The sequence below is a fragment of the Sitodiplosis mosellana genome, unplaced genomic scaffold (assembly GCF_009176505.1).
Source record: "Sitodiplosis mosellana isolate CC-2019 unplaced genomic scaffold, AAFC_SMos_1.0 Smas_scaffold_11, whole genome shotgun sequence".
NCBI lineage: Eukaryota > Metazoa > Arthropoda > Insecta > Diptera > Cecidomyiidae > Sitodiplosis > Sitodiplosis mosellana.
Genome location: NW_022595253.1, coordinates 3,162,632 through 3,182,161, shown reverse-complemented (window position 1 = coordinate 3,182,161; position 19,530 = coordinate 3,162,632). Strand labels below are relative to the sequence as shown.

General features: G+C 35.8%; 1 protein-coding gene across 12 annotated transcripts; it reads right to left on the bottom strand.

Moving 5' to 3' along the window:
- Positions 1 to 1,335: 1,335 nt before the first annotated feature.
- LOC129567468 (cytoplasmic polyadenylation element-binding protein 2-like) lies at positions 1,336 to 18,649 on the bottom strand. Of its 12 annotated transcripts, XM_055444376.1 has the most exons (10): positions 12,481 to 12,526; positions 12,146 to 12,379; positions 6,886 to 8,587; positions 6,434 to 6,772; positions 6,052 to 6,328; positions 5,881 to 5,993; positions 5,511 to 5,721; positions 5,345 to 5,430; positions 4,994 to 5,200; positions 1,336 to 4,857 (listed from the first exon to the last, which is right to left on the bottom strand). In XM_055444376.1, exons 3-10 carry the CDS (start codon positions 7,891 to 7,893, stop codon positions 4,741 to 4,743), a joined length of 2,358 nt encoding a protein of 785 aa, XP_055300351.1. In that variant the 5' UTR covers positions 7,894 to 8,587; positions 12,146 to 12,379; positions 12,481 to 12,526; the 3' UTR covers positions 1,336 to 4,740. The 12 variants fall into 12 exon arrangements, with proteins under 12 accessions (XP_055300351.1, XP_055300354.1, XP_055300342.1 ...); XM_055444379.1 differs by lacking the exons at positions 12,146 to 12,379; positions 12,481 to 12,526 and adding an exon at positions 18,233 to 18,649 and having other exon boundaries at positions 6,434 to 6,769; XM_055444367.1 differs by lacking the exons at positions 12,146 to 12,379; positions 12,481 to 12,526 and adding an exon at positions 18,233 to 18,648.
- Between the last annotated feature and the right edge of the window lie 881 nt (positions 18,650 to 19,530).

Sequence of the window (19,530 nt, the reverse complement as noted above, 5' to 3'; positions counted from 1 at the left end):
TAATAAGTAAAATATATCTCCCATACTATGTATGCGAAACAAAATGTAAAGAATCATCGGAAATGTTTCGGTTTTGGATCAGAGCGCACTCCAAACGAAACTAACTCAATCATTTTGAAACAAAATTGACTGGCTCCTTGTTTGACAAACACAACAATGTTTGTTTGCTTGTTTTTTGCTAAGTGCTACGAAAATTTCGACATATAAAATCAAATTGCATTTATTTTGTTTGTTTTGTAGAAAAAAAAAGGAATTAAAAATTGACCCAAAAAAGAAACAAACACTATCGCTTTCTACCGTGAAAATTTCGTATAAATTCATCTCTGCTGGATAACTACGGTACTTAGATAAATTGTAATTATCGTCGATTTGATAATTTGATACAATGTTCATGCAGTTTTCTTTGTATTGTTTGCTGTAATTGTTGATGGATAGAGAACAATTACAAATTGTGTCATCAAAATGAAACGGAACTGATTCCCACGTAAAAAATAGAGCACAACAAGTGAACTGTTGAAAAAGGTATTTGTTTTTCTGTTTGTTTCTTGTGATTATATATTTTCTATGTTATACAAATTTTCAGCTACCAATACACATCATTCGGTATTTTCATCGCTTTTTTTCTTGTAGCTGCGTGTGTGTGAAAGTTTTTGTGTGTCTGTGTGAACTTTTTTTTTGTCAAATGTTTTCATTTTTAAGATTTTTGTTGTTGTTGTGAGTGATTTTTTTCTTTCATGTTTAACTACAATTATTATATAAAAAAAAATGGAGGTTCATTTTAAAAATGTATACCACAAAAATTTTGGTTTTTTTAATCAAGAATTCTAAATGTTCGCGCGCGCATTTTCAAATACATTCATAATATAGATATTTTTTTGTTTATAAAATGGGTTAATTATTTTATGTGTGTTTTTTTTTTCTTTCAGATAAAACAAACAAGACAGAAAAAATAGTACAATGCACATTTGTTTGTGTATGTTTTGGTTTTATTTGTTCTTTTCTTTTGGTATGCATTTTATCGTTTGACGTTAAATGTTTTGCTTTGTTTTGAAAAAAAAGGATTCGTTTGGCGCTAACAAAGTAATAGATTTTTTGAATTGTATCAAGCCTTGCCAGCGAATTTTTGCTTTCTTTCTTTTTTTGTTTCTTTCCTAAAATTTTTCTCTTTTAACGAAGTTTTCTTCATCTAAGTTAATCATTTTTATTCACATTTCACTGTGTCTATATGTGAAGGTGAACAATTTCATCGTCTCGAAAGAAATTGGTCTTACTTCCAAAAAGAAATTAACTTCAATTATCATACATTAAATTGGATATGAACGCGTGCACAAAATGTTTGTTTTTTTATTATTTTTGAATTCAAATATAAATGTTTGAATTGGATTCTCTTTTGTCCATCTCTTTGTGTGTTTGTTTGTGTGTGTGTGTGAAATTTCATCATGTAATATCGTAATAAATGTTTCTTTTTTGCGATTTTTGTCACATTAAAATATTCGCGTACATTTTTTTTGTGTTTTTTTTTTCTTCATAAAAACTAGTTTGAATTTTTATGATTTTTTTAATTAAATTTCTTTCATAGGAAAAAAAGGGTTGATTAGAGCGAAAAATATTCTTAAAAAGTGTATTTTCAAGTCTTTTGTTGACGACGATAACAACGAGACGACACAAAAAAGTCAAATGAAAAAAGTTTTTCTCTTTTCTCTCTATCTCTGCGCGCGTGTCCACCTGAGTGGCGGGGGAGAAAGAAAGAAAGGGAAAAATTTGTATGAACAAACAAACAAAGAGGTTACCATTGATTTGCACTTAAGTTACATTACGAATTTTGCTCTCCTAAATGAAACAAACTTCGATCAGGCGAAAAATTTCGATTTTCTTTTTTGTCTCTTTTTTTGGAATCCGATTTTTGTTCTACACAATTTATTTTTTTTGGTTTGTAATTTTTTGTCCAATTTTAATTAGATTAAATGGTATTTTATAAAATGTTTAAGCGCAAAAAATATATATATTTGAATTCATTTCGTATGTAGTTTAATCTTTCGTTGCTTCTTTTGCATGTCGCAAAATATTGATGGTCGAATTTCGTCGCGTTGAATAGAAAAAAGAAACGGATTTTTTTTTGGATATTACATCTAGAGTTGAGAAAGGAAACGAAAATTGTTTGTTTGAGCTTGTTTGCGGCAATTGTTTAGGTACATTTCATCATTTTTCATTTATTTCTTTATTTAGATTGACTGACACAAACAATCACTTGCACTTTGCCCATTTTTTTGCTTCTAGCCCATTTCGTCTCTTTAATTTTCTCTATATGCTGTGTCAGTGAATTGCGAGTGATTCAAACAAATTCATTCTATTTTTACTGCTTTTTGTTTGTTTTTTTTTGCTTGCAATTACAATCAAAAATCGTAAATATAATATCATATTTCATAAATTCAGATTTTTTGTCACTTTTTTGCATCATTTTTTTGTAGTGTGTTTTTGTTATTTTCTTTTAAATTGAAACTAGAAATTGTTGCTAATTATTTTAAAATTTGACTAATGTTTTTTTCTCTCACTTGTTTTTTTTTAACTATTTATTGATTAATTTGTGATTGGATATTCATTTATTTAAATTTGTTTGTGTTGATAGAGATTTTTTTTCTGCTGTACCATTTTTATGTTTGTTTCGAATTCTCCGGCAAAATTCGATTAAATGAAAAACACAAAAAAAAACCAAAAACTCAAGAGTTGAATGAACGAAACGTTGTCAAACCCAAAACTCAAGTCGATCAAACCCAAAGTTTTGCAAAGGTTTGTCAGCGAATTAATTTTAGTGTGGTATTTTTCGAAGAAAACCACACTCTACTATGTCGCGAGATATATTATTATAAAAAAAATCTTGGTAGAAAAATCAAAAAAAAAAGTGTGAAAAAAAACGAAACTTCTAAATTGGTTGGTATTAAAAATCAACAAATATCACATGAAAAAACTTAAATAAACAAATTCTGCACTATTGACACAAAGAAACGAATAAAATTGCATACAAAATTAAACATTTTCTTCCATCTTCTTCTTCTTCACCATTTTCTTCTTCTTTCAATTAGTCTCTATAAGTTTGATTACTTTTTTTTGTACAATATATGACTGTGACTACTATATTCTGGTTTGCATATTACAAACTCAAACAGCATTACAAAAATAATAGAAATTGTTTCGACTTTACAAGAAAATTCTCTACAAGTGAGGTTCAAAAACTATAATATGGTTTTGTTCATTCTGTTCTGTTGATGAGTTTTATGCAAATTCATCTACTATGTATGTATGTGTAAAAACGTGAAATTAGCTGAAGATTGCACAAAATTAAACGGATTTTCGATCATTTGTGTTGAAAAGAAGAGTGTGTGTGTGTGTTTTAAAATCCTAATCGTAGATTAAATAAAATTGGAACTATAGAGTTGGCGGTTGATTATGTTATTTGGATTTTAAAAGGAAACGGATGAGCGAGAAGCTGGTTTCGCATATTTATGCGATACACTGCTCGTTGCTCTAGACTTTTCGCTTCATGCATGCTGAGGCATAGTTTGAAATTCACGAATGAATATTATACCGATTCCGTGTTCGATCTCAACGTCAAAGACACAAATTCGATGAATGAATCAGAGTCACAACACAAAAAAAAGAATTTCTAAACGCAAATGCTCTAGTTTTAAAGGGTAAGAATAAAGTAAAAAAAGAGAACAAAAAAAAAAAAACAACAAGATGTAAACAACAATGTATATACTGCGTTTTTTTATATAAACAAGAATCATTTAGATGCAGTGGATATTAACAATAACTAAACTATGCAGTTTGCGGTTTAATCAATTAAAAATGATGCATAAAACAAATAAAAAATTCATTCTAAAAAAAGGTAAGAAGAATAGGTTCAGTTCTACTGGAATTGATCTAATTATACAATTGGGTTAGGATTATTGGTAGAAATATACAGTTTGGTTATAAATTGGTTTCAGTAGTAAAATTCGGGGAGGTCGATTTACGACAAGTTTTTCGAAATCGGATACATGCAAATCGAAAACTGTGTCCCTTACACTCTTTGCCGACGGCATTATACTACTATTCTTGACCGTGAACCTAGTTTGACTTTTAAAAAACTGGTTTCGTTTTTTTTTTCGCCAAAATATCCATTATCCAATACCGACAAAAATCATAAAAATTGATCTAAATGTATTTAATCGTTTATATATATTTGTTTCCTTGATTTTCTTTTTCTTCATTCATTTTTTTTTAAACTTCTAATGGCTGTTACTACACTTACAAACGAAATAAAAACAAAAATAATAAAACAACGTGAGAGTCGAAGAAAAATACGTGATCTCCTTTCTGTCTGTGTCTGTGTGTATATATAAATATATAGATGTAAAAAAAAAAAGAAAATTACACGAATTGTGGTAGTGTGTAATCTTGCGACAAAATAATTTGTTTATCTTTGCAATGAAATTGTTTTTTTTTTTACTAGAAAAAGGTTTAAAGTTTCTGTGGTGTGTAGCTGTTCTTGCTGCTGCTTGCTTGCTGGCTGGCTGAATAAGTATATTTTTTTGCTTTGCTTTGCATTCATTCTTTTTTTATCAGTTTGGTTCGTTTGTTTTTTTTTCTATTTTCTGTTGCAACTTTTTTTTAGATTGCTTTTCGTTTTTTTTTTTGGTTTTACTTGCGAGAAATAGCGACGGCAACGATGTTCTACGAATTCAACGACGATCGACTTTGTTAACACCAGCGAAATGGTACGGCGCGTGGTCGATCAGCACCTTCCTTTACCAGTGGCTTGTGATATTCACGACCTGGTCGCGAGTGAATTGTTGTCCAACAATGCTCACAATAGTACTGTTGACAGGGAATGAAAAATGGAATCGATTAAAATTGATTCAACACAGTGTGTGTGTGTGTGCGAAAGCGAAATTCATTCAATTGCATCATTAATCATGATGAAAAAAAAAATTCTTATCGACCTATTAATTACCTGTAAGCATGTAACGTTTGCACAAAAGAACGGTGCAAATTTGCCACCGCAACGAGATCCCTGGCATTCGTCACACATTTGATCGTCCAGTACGTATGGTTTTACCTCGACCCGTTTATCGATGTCACCGTGTTGCAATTGCACGAATCGAGCCGATATGGCGGCTATGTAACTCTGCTGATTCGAAAATGCCACTCTTCCAGCACCCTATTGCAATGTGGACAAGAAATTCAATTGAATTATTGACATTCAGTTTCTTGTTTTGGAACATTTTCGATAAATGTTGAAATGGAAATCTTCATCAATGATCCATGAATCATTGTGTTTTTCTTTCAATTTGCATTCGCTCACCTTTGGGTATTTGAGCTCCGGGTCAGTGTCGATTCCAGCATAACAAACTCCACCGTACAAACGATCCATTATCATAGCCAACTCAACTGTTGAATAGAATGTCATTGAATTAGCAACAAAAGGGATTCAATTATTGTTGAATGAAAAAAATGTCGATTTTTCTTACCAGCTTTCAATGGTCGTGGCACACCACCAACGAATACCGTTTTTCGTGGATCAAGTGGCATCGATGCGTCCAACACGAAATCAGCATCCGATAATCGCCATGGTCGAATTTGTACGGGTTTATCTTTAATCGTTGGCGATGACACACAAAGATACAGCTTATCCTCATCCGTTATACACGCTTCGATTAACTGTTGAACACTGCTCTCATCCTTAGATTCAACACATAGAAAATTTTAATAGTTTTATCTTCCAAATATTTCGTTTTTTTTTTTTCTCTATTCTTTCACATGTGAAATATGTGAATATGTATTTCCTGCTTTAAACACTTGAAAACCTGTGAATATTTGTGTTTTACGCATGATACATACTTGAAATAGCAAAAATGCATATCCTTTTGGTGGAAAATATGATTTTGATTCTGCTTTATGTGGCCAGTCGACAACCAGCGGTCCGAAGCGTCGGAACGATGATGTTATCTCGTCTGGAATGAACGAAATTGATAATAATTGTGATATAAATAACATTTGCATTGCATTTACCTTCATCGATATCAGGTGGCAAACCGCCGACGAAAACTTTCCGTGAGAAACGTTCATTCATGTCCGAGTTTTGTGATTGAGGCGAAGAACGTGCTGGCGATCCGATTGGCAGCGTCAAACCGTCATAGCCGCCGGATTCTTCGACAATATGATCCTCGATACGTGGATAGTATGGTTTTCCCTTGAAATCATGGTGCCCTCCGTCGTTGACACCCTTCATAATATCGTTCAAACAGTGTTCCAATGAGCGCATTTCATAGCCGTTTCCAAGTCGTTCCTACGGTAATTTAATCGATTCAATAATTTTTAATGCAAATGAAAATCTCTCCCTCTCCATCACAAGAATAAAATTCCAACTAAAAAAAAATAAAGGGTTACGCACTTGATATTGCATGAATTGATCACGAGGATCGTCCAATGCATTCATATCGATTGGGCCGCCGCCACCACCACCTTGCGAGAGATTGTTCGGTCCTTGTCCACTGATATCAACCACATTGGCGTGATGTGAATTTTGACCTTGTACTTTGCCAGGAAACGACGTGCTGCGTCTGTATTTCATCGGTGACGTAATGCCGCATTGTTGTGACGCTGCAAATGCGGACATCGACATGCCTGGATTCGGAGACGTTGGCTTTCGATTTGGTAGATTATTCGACATCGGATTCAAATTTGGAACCGAACGGCCGCGATTCCATGGCTGCTGATGTGTTTGTTGCTGCTGCAAGTAGAAGAAGGAGAAGAAAAAACAAACGCGTAGAAGAAAATGTGTAATGAGTAAGAAAAATCGAAATTGTCAAGGCCAACTTTGCCGCTGGCAAATGTGATTCATACCGGAATGGAGTTATTAATGGCGGCTTGTTGCTGTTGTGCTTGCCAAGGCATTGATGAAGAAGGATTCGACCATACGGGATAGTTTGAGTTGTACATGTTCGGTTTTTGTGGATGTCGATGTTGTTCGTGCATCGGATCGCGGTCGATTGTGTTGGGCGTTTGATGAAAGTTCAAATTTTGCTGATGTGGGTGCTGTTGCTGTTGTTGGTGCTGTTGCATAGCCAAATGATGAGATTGATGGTCTTGTGGGTTTGATTTATGCATATTGTGTGGGTGATGGTTTCCGTGCTGTTGAATCGAAGGAGGTGGCATCATGTTACGTGGTGCGCAGTTGTTTGTCGGAAGACCTGGCTGAAAACCTCCATGCGATGCAGTTATTGCCCGACGATTCTGGTGGTGCTGCTGTTGTTGTTGTTGTTGCTGTTGCTGCTGCTGCTGCATGTTCGACATATTCGTATTGTTCATTAACGTTGTGACCAGCGAATTGGAGTAGCTGGAGTTGCTTTTAAACCCATTCGAAACGGCATTATGATTGCTGCCATCGTCAATATTCGACCACATTGCAGCCACCGATGAATTTTCGTCCGTGATTTTCGTTGTAAAATCATATTGAGGCTGAGCGGCGCTCATTGACGGTGATACCGATGCAACACTGCTGCCGCCACCGGTTTGTGATGTGAGCACGGTCAACATATTCGTGCTGCCTTGCAATTCAACGCTTTCAACGTGTTTCTTCAGGTCTTTCGCATCGACCGTATTATTATTCACAATGGGATTTAACAGTGTACTCAATGATGATGATTCGTTTGATTCGTCCTTTAACGATTGGATGCTGGTGTGAATGATGCCCGACGATGCCGACGACGACGATGTCTCACCTGAACTGCTTACATTAAATGATAACGATGCCAATGACGGCAAAAGATCATCGGGTTGCTGTGTTATACTAGTTGCATGAACATTTGATGTTAACGCCGAATTCGTAGACGTATTTATTACATTAGTCATTGTTTACTTCGTTTTGTCGTCACAAAAGGATTTTCTTTCTCTCTTGTTTTTTTTCTGTATTTCTATCGTATGTGTGTTTGTGGATTTACTTTTTTTTACTTTACTTGTTGTTGTATTTTGTTTCCGTTGCGATTAATTTCAAATAAATACGAAGTTGGAAGAGAGATGTGAGATTTTTCTTTGTTTTTTTTATTAACTTTTTTTGTGTGTTCTCCTTCTATATTGCTGATATTGCACTAATATTCAAATCGAAACGATTTCACGTTGCTTAAATTAACTTGGTAACTTGGTTGTTTAGTTGACTTGAATTTGATTTAGATTTAGACTTAGCAGAAAAAAAATTATCATCATTCATATATAACACGATAAGAGAGAATAAATATATCGTCGTCGTCGTCGTCGTCGTTCTGCGCATAAGAGATTGATGTGTGAATATTTGTTTTTTTCTCGCCGTTGCTGCTTTTTTTGTTGTGTTGTTTATGCAGCCAAGCAAATGTAGCCAGTAATTTGCTTGATTTTCATAACGATTCTACGATTTGTTTTTCTTGTTATTTTCAATTGTGATTTGCATATATGTTATTATTGCACTAATTTTAATTGTGTTTCGGTTGTTTCGTTATGACATATTTTCACACATACAAGTCTTTGAATCGATCGGTTTCAGCTGTCTGTCGAGTCGCTAGGAACATCTAAGCTGAAAATGGAGAAGAGAAGAGAAAAAAATAAAATTTTTATTGTCGTTGATTTTGATCGAAACCACTTTTGGGTCATTGTCATACACCGGGTGATTAGCGAGGCTAGTTCAATTGAAAGAATCTTACAAAAGACGGCGCAGCGTTGTTTTTTTTTGTTGTGTACACTCAAAAATTAAAATCAATACTATATCTGCATTTCAACCGCACACGGTTCGTTTGTAATAAATCGGAAATTTGTGTGCGTTTTCCGCGTTTTGCTTTGCCAACGAGAATTAGAAATCATTCATCCAGTCAGTCAGTCAATACACACACACCAGTTAAGCGCGAAATAACCCGTTTGCTAACACACAATGCAAGTCAAAACCATAGATCAAGTTCCCTAATGAAGGTCGAACCTCTTTGAAAATAACACTCACGTTAAGGTTACGTTTTAACACAAACCCATCGAAATTGTACTGTTTTTCATCATCTCTCAATAAAGTTCACTTACTCAAGATAATAACTAGCAAGCAGAAAAAACACGAAGAAGAAAAAATAAATGAGTTCAAAAGTAACGTAAATTGCCTAATGCCGCCGACCCAAAATTTATAGTACACATCACTGTGTATATGTGTCATATGGCATATGATTCATGTCGAAAAATGTGTCAAAGGCAAAAAAAAAAAAAAAGAAATCGTCGCGAGAAATGAACTTGCATAATGTAAAGTGCGATACAGCAGCAACAAATCAGAGCTGTAATAGCCGACAGAATTAGCGAAAAAATTACATGAAAAAGAGATATGATAAATTCAAGAAATTCAAGTAAATACACCTGCTTCCATGTTATATGCTCACCGTTTTGAGAGGAGAGGCGCACAAAAAAATTACCAGTTAAAACAAAATAGATACATTTGAAACAAACGAAATATTCCGAATAACAACAGCAACAGTAGCAACAATGAAGAAAAAAATAACGTACAATTTCACAATGTGTGATTTCTAATACATGGCCGAGAGAGTCGTCCGTGTCTTGCGTGCGCTCTTTTATTATGGCATCTGATTAGTGTTTCAATTTGATATTATCTGCCGTTTATATTCTTTTTCTCTCTCTCTCTCGCCTCTCCTCATAACTTCTGACATCGTTTTTATCGCACATACAACTCGCAAAATATGCCCAACAACAAGACGTCGTCGAAGACAAGAGAAGAAGATTTTGTGTCCGTTTCGTGAGTTTTTCTCGATTTTTTGGTTTTTCAAAGGTGCTAATTTGCTGCTACCGTCGTCTTCGACCGAAACACGATTACTGCTCAATTTTTTCAGTTGTGCATTTCGAACGCTCGCACATATCGTATAATCATTTGTGATGTATCTATATGTATGTTCTCTTACACAATTATGTGGCGGTCCGTTTCGATGTGTTACTTATATTTATTCTACGTGTGTTTTTTCTCTCTCTTTCTCTGCAGATTTGCACACTAATCTTCATAATTTTTATCGTAATAATTTTTGCACACTCGTATAACCGCACCATACACACATTACCTCTTCACTGTTTTTTTTTTTTTGCATACGATAAAACCATTATCGGTATTGGTTGTCGTTTGGAATTCCAATGAGCGTTTCAATGTTTTTTTCGGGGGAATTTAGTGTGTTTTCAATATGTTCAACGACAATACGAACACACTCGCACTCACAAAAGGTAAATAAAAGCGGTAATTAATATTTATCGACAATTGGCAACGGCCACGACAAAATATAGCCTATATTCTTTTTGTTCGTTCGTTTTTTATCATCAAAACGACGCGCAAACTACAACAATCGAACGACTATTGTTTTCATTGTGCTTTTGATATTGTGTTTGTTGGCTTTTGGATTTCAACTATTATGCTGAATTATTTCGACGATTTTTTTTTTCTTGTTGCCATTTCTTCCTGTGCAAAAAAAAAAAAACGAAAAACCCAAAAATGTCTCCGGGGAAAAAAAGGGGGCAACGTGATTTAAATCGGAAAGAAACAAATAAAAAAAACATTGTACTTTACGCTCCGTACACAGTCGGCAGTTCATACGAATACTGCGCGAAACTATGAACCAAATGTATAAAGTGTATGCAAGTATGTGTATTGTTCGAACAATTGGTCATAACAAATGTGTGACACATATATGAAAACAAATGTGTGAAAAGCAAACGAATAAAGCGAAGAAAACCGCAACGACGAAAAATTGATGTTGTTTTTGTTGTAGTTACTGGTATGCGTACAACGGTGTCGAGTGAGAGCTAGAGAAAAAGAAATAGAGACACATACGGCATTACACGACCAAAAATATCATATTAAAATCACCACGTCAATCGGAATATGTACTGAATATTAGTCATTATAGAGAAAGAGACGTGGGCCATATCACATTTTGCCGAAAACAAATTTTCTTCAGAAGAACCGCTTTTCTGAGGTTTTAATGAATTCATCTTTTCTTACGAAAATCCCGTGTACACATGTACAAGGGGAAAACGGTCGACCAATGGCAAATAATAATGTAAACGAAAAATATGAAACGAGGAAATAAAAAATCACCAGCAGAGGACGAGAAAAAAACAGAACACACTGTGAACGAAAGAAGAGAGAAAAAAGTCGAGCGAGTGCATTGTATGCACAAGTTCACAATCTGGCACACATAATATATATAAATGTGTATGATTATGGATTTTATGTGCAGTGCAGTACAAACAATACGAAAACCAAACCGAACTGCGCTATCTCGATAGAACATAATTTGAAAATGGGCGTCCGTCCTATTTTTCGTTACCGTCGCCATACATTTTCGCCAATGCTTCGGCATTCTATCTCTTCTTCGGTTCATTTTTTTCCCTATAATTCTGTTCTGTTTGGTATAATCTCCACAATTTCGTGTGCTAGAACTAAATTCTCAGTGTGTCTCTCTCTCTGTGTGTGATGTTTCTAGTTCATTCTTCCCCATTTTTATGCCAGTTTTCCAAGCTTCGATATACCAGTATGCCGTTTTTTATGCCATAATTTGTGCACAATGCGCACGCTCTGATATAGAATATACATATGTGTATATTATATTATTGGTTTCTCTAGCGTATTCCTTTGACCAATCTATTTTGTTATTTTGTTGACAACAGCAGCATGTTACTACTAAACGTAATTCAAACGAAATGGTTCTGGTTTTTTTTTCTCTCTCTATCTCTTTGTCGTTGCGGAATCGATATCATATGATTAACACTCATCGAACAAATAAAGGTTTCTGGAATAATTGGAACGGCTCGGTGGAAATAAATAAAAACTCACTGGGATATCAACTCTCGCTTGCAAAATGCACATCACACTCATTGAAAAATGGAAAAACTATCACAGTAACATGGATGATTCGTTAAAAGTTGTGAATGAATTGTTCGACCTTTGTTTTGTTTGTTGAATGAAAAAATAAAGCACACAGATACACACTTCATTGTCGTCATACACCGAGAACTGTTTGCAGTCGAGCGAGATACAAAAATACAACAATGCACTCGCATCCGCACTTGAATGAAATAATGACCGAATGCAAATCAATTTTACCTTAAACCAAATAGAGACTGAAAAACTTAGCACTCATTAAAAGCGAAACGAACAAACGAAAAAAACATCAGTAATGATCAATCACTGTGCGAGTTGGATGTCGGTCGGTCGGTCGGTTGGTCGACGTAATCGTCGTTGTCGACGAAAAATCACATTTCAAATATGCACGAGGGCCAAATAGAGGCGTAAACATTCATATACACCGTGAACACGATAACTAGATATCAGAAAAGACTGAACAAAAATTATGAATATGAACACGAAATCAAAAAAAAACCAACGAACAACAACTAATATAATAAATGCAATTCGATGCGATTGAGAGATTTAGTTACTTCAGTTCAATTCACATGATCATGCAAGTAAATTTACTTTTAACATACTGCCAAATAAACCGAGAATGAAAATGAAATTTGACGGCGAGTGCGAGCGTGCGCGCACGCGTGAGCGGTGGCGAATGAAGACGAAACGACCGAAGAAGATTACGATAAAAACCTAACCGTGCAATATAGTAGCGCCGAACTAAAGTGTAGGCTCTTTCGCGCGATCTCTCTGGCTGTACACACCGACAAAGTGCGGCTAATAATGAGTTATGCAAATGTGCAAATGAGACAGAATGAAATCCAAATTCACTCGCAAAGAGCCACAGAATAAGGAATGAAATGAAAATAAATAAATAAACAAAACAGCACAAAATTTTTACGTTTATTCGTTGCGCTGTCTGTTTTTTTTTTTCTTTCTTTTTTCGGCAGAGTTGTATTTTTGTACGAAAAAATTGCGTGTAATTTTTCAAGGTTTGATCGGTCCGTTTGTCGTGTTGTATTTTTCCGTGTGTTTGAAATCTTCACATTGCCAACTAATAATAATGTTGGTTTGTGTGCATTGCGCACACTACTACTTCAGACAACATTCAACGCTATTGTTGTTCGGAAATTTGTGTAGTGAAAAAATAGAATTTATTATTTGTGTGATTGCTCGGTTTGGTTGTCGGTGTGTCCATATGGTTGTTCCATTTTTTCCTTCTCTCTCTCTCTCTCTCTCTCTCATTGCCTTGTTTACTCATTCTCTGTTACTTGCTGATTATTGCTTTTGGATCCGTGCCTATGTATCGAGTGATATCGTTATGGCGATATGCTGAGCCGATTCGATTGTCCATAGAGTGGCACATGGAGTCGTTAGAATGACTAAAATGCCAACCAACACATACACATACACGGGACCCGAACGTATGACAGAGACAATGAATGACCAAAAGACAGAGCAAAACACACAAATCAAACATACAAAATACTCTCTGTTCATGATATGATAACAACAAATTACTCGCTTCTTTTTTACAGTTTGTGATCTTCAATTGTTGTACATCATGACAACGATGATGACAATACATGCGCGCGCCCGCTCGTCAGCTCACTGAGTCGAGAAAACGAAACACACGTTTCGAGCGGCGGCGACTCTTTATTCACTCGGTGCGCTGGTTGTGTGTACTGAGTGTAATCGGATAGCATCGAAGCAACACACTAAATGCTTCTTTTTACACGCATTTCAAAGCTACTTGCATCACCAACGAACAGCATCCACACTGTGTGTCAGCACTGTCGTTCGTATCATAGAGAGGAAGATCTAATTGACAATTTTGTCGCCGAAATTAATTCGCTTATTTCACATTTCGACACGATCTATTTCGATTCGATTTGTTTTTTTTTTTTGCTGTTGAGCAAGCACATCAAACGCTTTTTTCGGTTTTGTGTTTTTGTTGATTGCAATTAAAACCGTGTACAGAGAAAAACAAAGTTAATGACAGTCGTTTCATACATAAATGATGCGACAAACAACTCTGCCGCTCTCAAAACGGCGCAACAAAGAACAGTAAACGGTTAAATTGGCGTTAGCATATTTGAGTAGATGAACGTGTCATGTGTACATTTATTGAAGCTAAAATTCAGTTTAATGCTGCTACTTTCTGTTCTCTCCTCTTCTAAATGCCATTAGAGTTTAGCATTGGATTTCAGTTATTATTTTTCCTCTGCTCCGGCTAGTGCTCGACTTTGTTTCTGGTGATCTGGTAAACCATTTCCTATCCGCCCCCTGATCAAGTCATTGTATTATTACACGTCAAAGCCACTTGGTTTTTTCTTTCTCGCATGTATTTGTCTAACTAATTGTGAGTTTTTCTCTTTCACCACGTTTCCAATTCGAAACGAATCGAAATTCTGACAATCAACAAGACTCTTCTCAAACTAAAACATTTATCGACGTAATTCTAGCGTAAAGCGTTCATTCGCAATACGCGCAAAAAATAGAAACAACAAAAACATCGCAGCAGCAGCAGTAGTAACACAATAACAACGGAATTCTCCGTCGCAATGTAATGTGGCACTAACATGTAAATGTAATTTTGTAACAAGTTTTTGTTTCTGCTTTAATGTCATGTTCAGAATTGAGTGTTGTCTTCTTCGTGGGGATTTTTATAGGCCATCACATAGAAATGAAAATGTTCTAATCTGCAGTGCACACAGTGTATTTCGTCATCACTAACGTCGTTGTCGTCGTCATCATCCGAACGGAACACAGTATCAATTGCTCATTGTTTTATAAACAGTTAATAATTGATAAATTGAAAAGTGCGCTCAGTTATAGCTCACGATTTGATTTACTCTCTTTCTCTCTCTCTCTCTCTCTCTCTCTCTCTCTCTCCCACTAATTCTGTGTCGACACTCATATTTTATTCATTTTGAAATGTTCTGATTGCGCTCTCGGCGTGTGTGTGTGTTTTGTCCACCGACAGGCTGCTGAGCGAATCGGCGAATCGAAAATGATCTGTTTTTATTTCGTTGTTGTTGTTTTGATTCTTTTTTGGCCCATTGTACATTGTTTACTATTCGGATTTTTCATCGTTCAATACGGTTTTCGTTCAAACAGCTATTTTACATTGTTGTTGTTGATGAAGCGAATAGAGCTCGACCTCTATTAACTTTGAATAGCGTAAAAATTCAGCAACAACAGTAGGAACGGCAGCAGTGGCAATAGAAATCTATAATACAAACAGAATGTTCTTTTTCTCTCGTCGCCAGTTGTTGTGTTTTTTTATAAATATCTAATTGATTGCTCTGATTGAAAGCATTACTATTCACCGTTAGGATTGAAAACGCGACCGTTTGTCGATTAAAACCGCAATCGATCGCACTGGAAAATAAAATTATTGGAAATTTCAATAACATCGCAACGAATAAAAAAAATCGTGTGGGTACTGTGAAAATTCCAAAAAAAAAACGAACATTTTGAAATTTTTGTTCAATGTATTTTGTGTATGTTTTTTTTTTTTGCTCTGGCGCGAGCCGATTTTTTACGGGCATCACCATTTACATGCAAATCGACAAATTGACGTGCATGCCACACGTCGCTGTGGAAATGCAGTATGGAAGCAATGGATTACTGCAAACAAACAACCGTATTTGAGAATATTTTATGTCGATCCGGAGCTATTTTCGTTACAAACGCGAGCGCTCAATACACGAAATGGAATCGCTTGATTGGATTTTCAATGCATAAGCTCCATGCAAATGGATAACGATGTTCAACTGATTTTGGTCGCTTTTTTCGCTCTCTCTCTCTCTCTATTCTTTTTTTTCTTTCTTTCTCTCTCTGGCTTCCTTGCATACGAATGGAACGTATAATACGGTTTAAGGAGCGAAATGTTTCAGAGATGGAATCATGTCATTGATGCGATTATATACGACCATTGTCTTTCTCTCTCTTTCTTTTCTTCTCTCTCTCTTTTTTTGCGGATCATATTTGTACGCCATGCACTACATACTCCACACGATGTGCGCCTTTACGCCTTGCCGTAATCGCACTATTGATTTTCTGTTTGTGAAATTTTGTACATTTGGCCCTCATTTGCTTTTTTCTACTGGTGCTACTGCTACTGCTTCTGATACAATCGTTGTTGCTTTTCACATACTCCACATTTCGTTGATGCGGTCTGAACTATGTAATCGAGCGATTCATTTTTTTTTCTGTTAAGTTCACCTCGCTTGTGGTGGGCGGAATTTTAATGGCATCATGCTATTCAATGAATTTTTGTGTGCACCTTGTCCCTTCATCTATTTTTACTAAGCGCGATGTAACACAAAGAGAGACGATTGAAAATGATTATGTTTTTGTTCTAATTTTGATGGGTTACCTAAACAAATAGCACAAAAGTTATGTACAATCCCGTGCATATATCGGGTGGGTAATGGAATGTGAGTGTGTGTGTGCGTGTGAGAGAGAGAGAGAGAGAAAGAGGGAGAGTGGTTTATGCTTTTAGTCGAGAGATTTTCGTTCGTGAGCCGAAAAATAACACAGAGAGACGAAAATGAAAGAGAGTGAGAGACACTTAGTTATTATACGCATGCATACGCCATCGATGATATTCGGTGCATGATATATATATATATATATATATGTATGTATAATTGATGAAAAAGAAATTAGGCCAATAGCAAATTTGTGGCACAAACTCCGAGCGCACACAAACTCATTCCGAGGAAAATCGTCACAACCGACGAGTGTTGTGCGTCAGCGATGTGCCGTTTTTCGCTATACACACATATCCAAGTTTTCGTTTCGTTTATGTTATATTTTATGATAGGTATGTGCGTGTGGAAAATCTGTCTCCGTTGTGTGTGCTCTCTTTTTCACGCGCATTTGACTTTTCCTTCACTTTGCCTGCATAGGACACGAATCTGCTTCATGATACTACCATACTCGTCGATGTCGCTTACTCACACACATACAGTCACACGCTAGTCGTTGCCGTTGTGCCTCGCATTGGTAGATATATATATATATACTTCATAAACCATATTATTGCTGCTGGTGCTTTTGGTGCTGTGCACAAATGCGGGGCGCTTTGCCGTATTCGAATAACGACGAGTGACTTTTTTTGAGGAAAATGGACTTGTTCGAAAATTTTCACGCTCATACCGACCGACAGACTAAACATTGCACAGTGCACATACTGGTTCCTACACACAGAGAGACACAGTCATTCGTTCATAAAGTAACTCATACATATACACACACATACCAAGTGAAACAAGTGCACGTACACTAAGACATCCCCAAATGACACAATTAATCCATTGATTCCATTGATATTCTTCGTTTTCTTTTTGCCCTTTTATCCGTTCATTCCTTCAGCAGGCATTTTGGTTATCGTGTATATTTTGCATTTTCCTTCACGCAACTACTAATTGTTATCATCACACTCCAAATAAAACGATAGGAAACGAGGCGAGCTTTCGTGAACTCGAAGAGCCAGAGTTTTATATCGAATCGAGACGTTTGATAATACTTTTCCTCATTTTCAATAATTTAATATCAAATCGAACATTTCTCTCTTTGTATTCCTCAATTTGAATCGACTGACTTGTGCATGAATTTTTCAAAAATGTCCGATTAGTTTTCTTTCCTCTCCTCGGTTTTCGTTTCTTTTCCAATAATAATAATAATAATAATTTTCCCGTGATATTTGGGATTAATTCCAAGTCACTTCGCTATAATCTAACTACATAAAGCACAAAATTGGAAGAGTGGTTGGAATGGCGTTTTCCTCATACCATTTCCCGTATATATATATTTTTATATATATATATATACATGTGTGTGTGTCTATGTTCGAATCGATGCCATTTTTTTGTAGGTCAACCCAAAGTCCTCTTGAAATCACACCAAAATAACGTCAAACAAACAAAGAACAATCTCGCATGACTTTCAGCACACTCACTCACTCAGCACTTGAACGAACACAGTGCGTTTTTCCCGTTGCAATGTAACTGTATTTGTCGAATCTTTGATGATATTCTATCTATCTCGTCCTTATTCTTACGTTTTTCTTTCACCCACTGTGACTTTTATATCAACTTATTTATCCTTATGATTTTTTTTCTTTTTTTCAAAAACTCCGAAAAACTCTCTTGCATCAAACTATCGCCTCTAAAATATCGAAACTTGCACTAGAGTAAAAAAAAATAATTGTTCACAAATCGAAAATTACAATGAGAAAAAAAGTGAAGAAATTAATTTACACTTGATACATACACTGACGAGAATTACACAAGACCGCGCACGAAATAAACAGGAATTTTCTCTTTTTTTCGTTCGAATTAACGAAAAAAAAACGAAACCAAAAAAAAATTCTTTTGAAAATAAATGAACTACAAGATTTTCCACTACAATCGATTTTTTTTCTACTTCGCTTTGCCGACACCAATTTTACTCGGATAAAACGAAATGTACACTTTTTTCTACGAAGTTTTTTAGTTGGACTTAAGTGTCTGCTTGCGTTTCCCGATTCAAATCGACAGCAAATTTCTTTTAAAAAAACGTTCTTTTTATGGGTTTTGTATCACAGAAATTTTCGGGTACTGTAAGCTGTATTGCGATTATCGACAGCCATTTTTTAATTCAATATTTCCTTTTTCACTGTCTTTCTCATACTGTGGCAGCTTATACACAGACGATATCACATTCGCATACGATTCGGTTGCTCGCTGCTGCTGCTACGCGTGTATCGGATATATGGTAACGTTTGGAGATCCGCACAGCGCATACCGAAACTGTAGAACTACTTGGATAGCGATTTTTCGTCGTAACGAATGCGGCCCGTTAGCAGGCATACTGCATACACTGTTTGTGTCTCACTCTATCGTTGCCTGCCGACACAACGTTAGAATATCATATGTGCACGAGTCTGCGTCAAAAAATGGTATCTATTGAGCTGTCGGTTAGACTCTCGTAACTTTCATTCAAGTGTGCCGTTTGTGCTCTCGGTTTTGCTTATATTTTTGGGGGGACAGACACAGTTGCAGAGTTGTTGTTGTCTCGCTCGAAAATTCTAATTAGAACACCGTTCGGTTCATACGGCACGGTCGCAGTGTGTGTGTGTGGCGTGCTGAAAAACGACCGATAAAGAACGATCAAACCATACGAGCACACAACGAAAATGTGGAGGAACGATAACACAACAACAAAAAAGAGATTTTCACTTTATGACATGTAAGCGGGCAGAAGATACATTTAGGTCGCAACATAACTCGAATGCGTTTGCATGGCAATCGAGTCGGTTCAAAAGGGGAAATGTTGTGTTTCGAAGATGACACGCTTTGAGTGTGTGGTGGTGAGCTTAGTTACGCTAACGGGAAATGTGTGTATGTTGTCCGTTGTACTTTGAAATCAGTTGATGAAAAGCGCAGCCTATTTCAAAATTTATCGAATAATTTTCATCATTATTCATTAAATTTTCAGTGGAAAATACATTGCCTCATTTTTCATTCAGAACGGAATTGAATCGTTGTAATTATTCAACGGATTTTTTTAAAGTCGATTGCAGAAGCTTC

Excerpts from the sequence above, each read along its gene's own strand:
- LOC129567468 (XM_055444367.1), bottom strand. The coding sequence starts at position 7,893 with ATGACTAATGTAATAAATACGTCTACGAATTCGGCGTTAACATCAAAT. Across the intron at positions 5,722-5,880 it reads ATGCATTTTTGCTATTTCAA|GATGAGAGCAGTGTTCAACA; the intron begins GTATGTATCATG and ends GTTGAATCTAAG. Across the intron at positions 5,431-5,510 it reads GCCACGACCATTGAAAGCTG|TTGAGTTGGCTATGATAATG; the intron begins GTAAGAAAAATC and ends TCTATTCAACAG.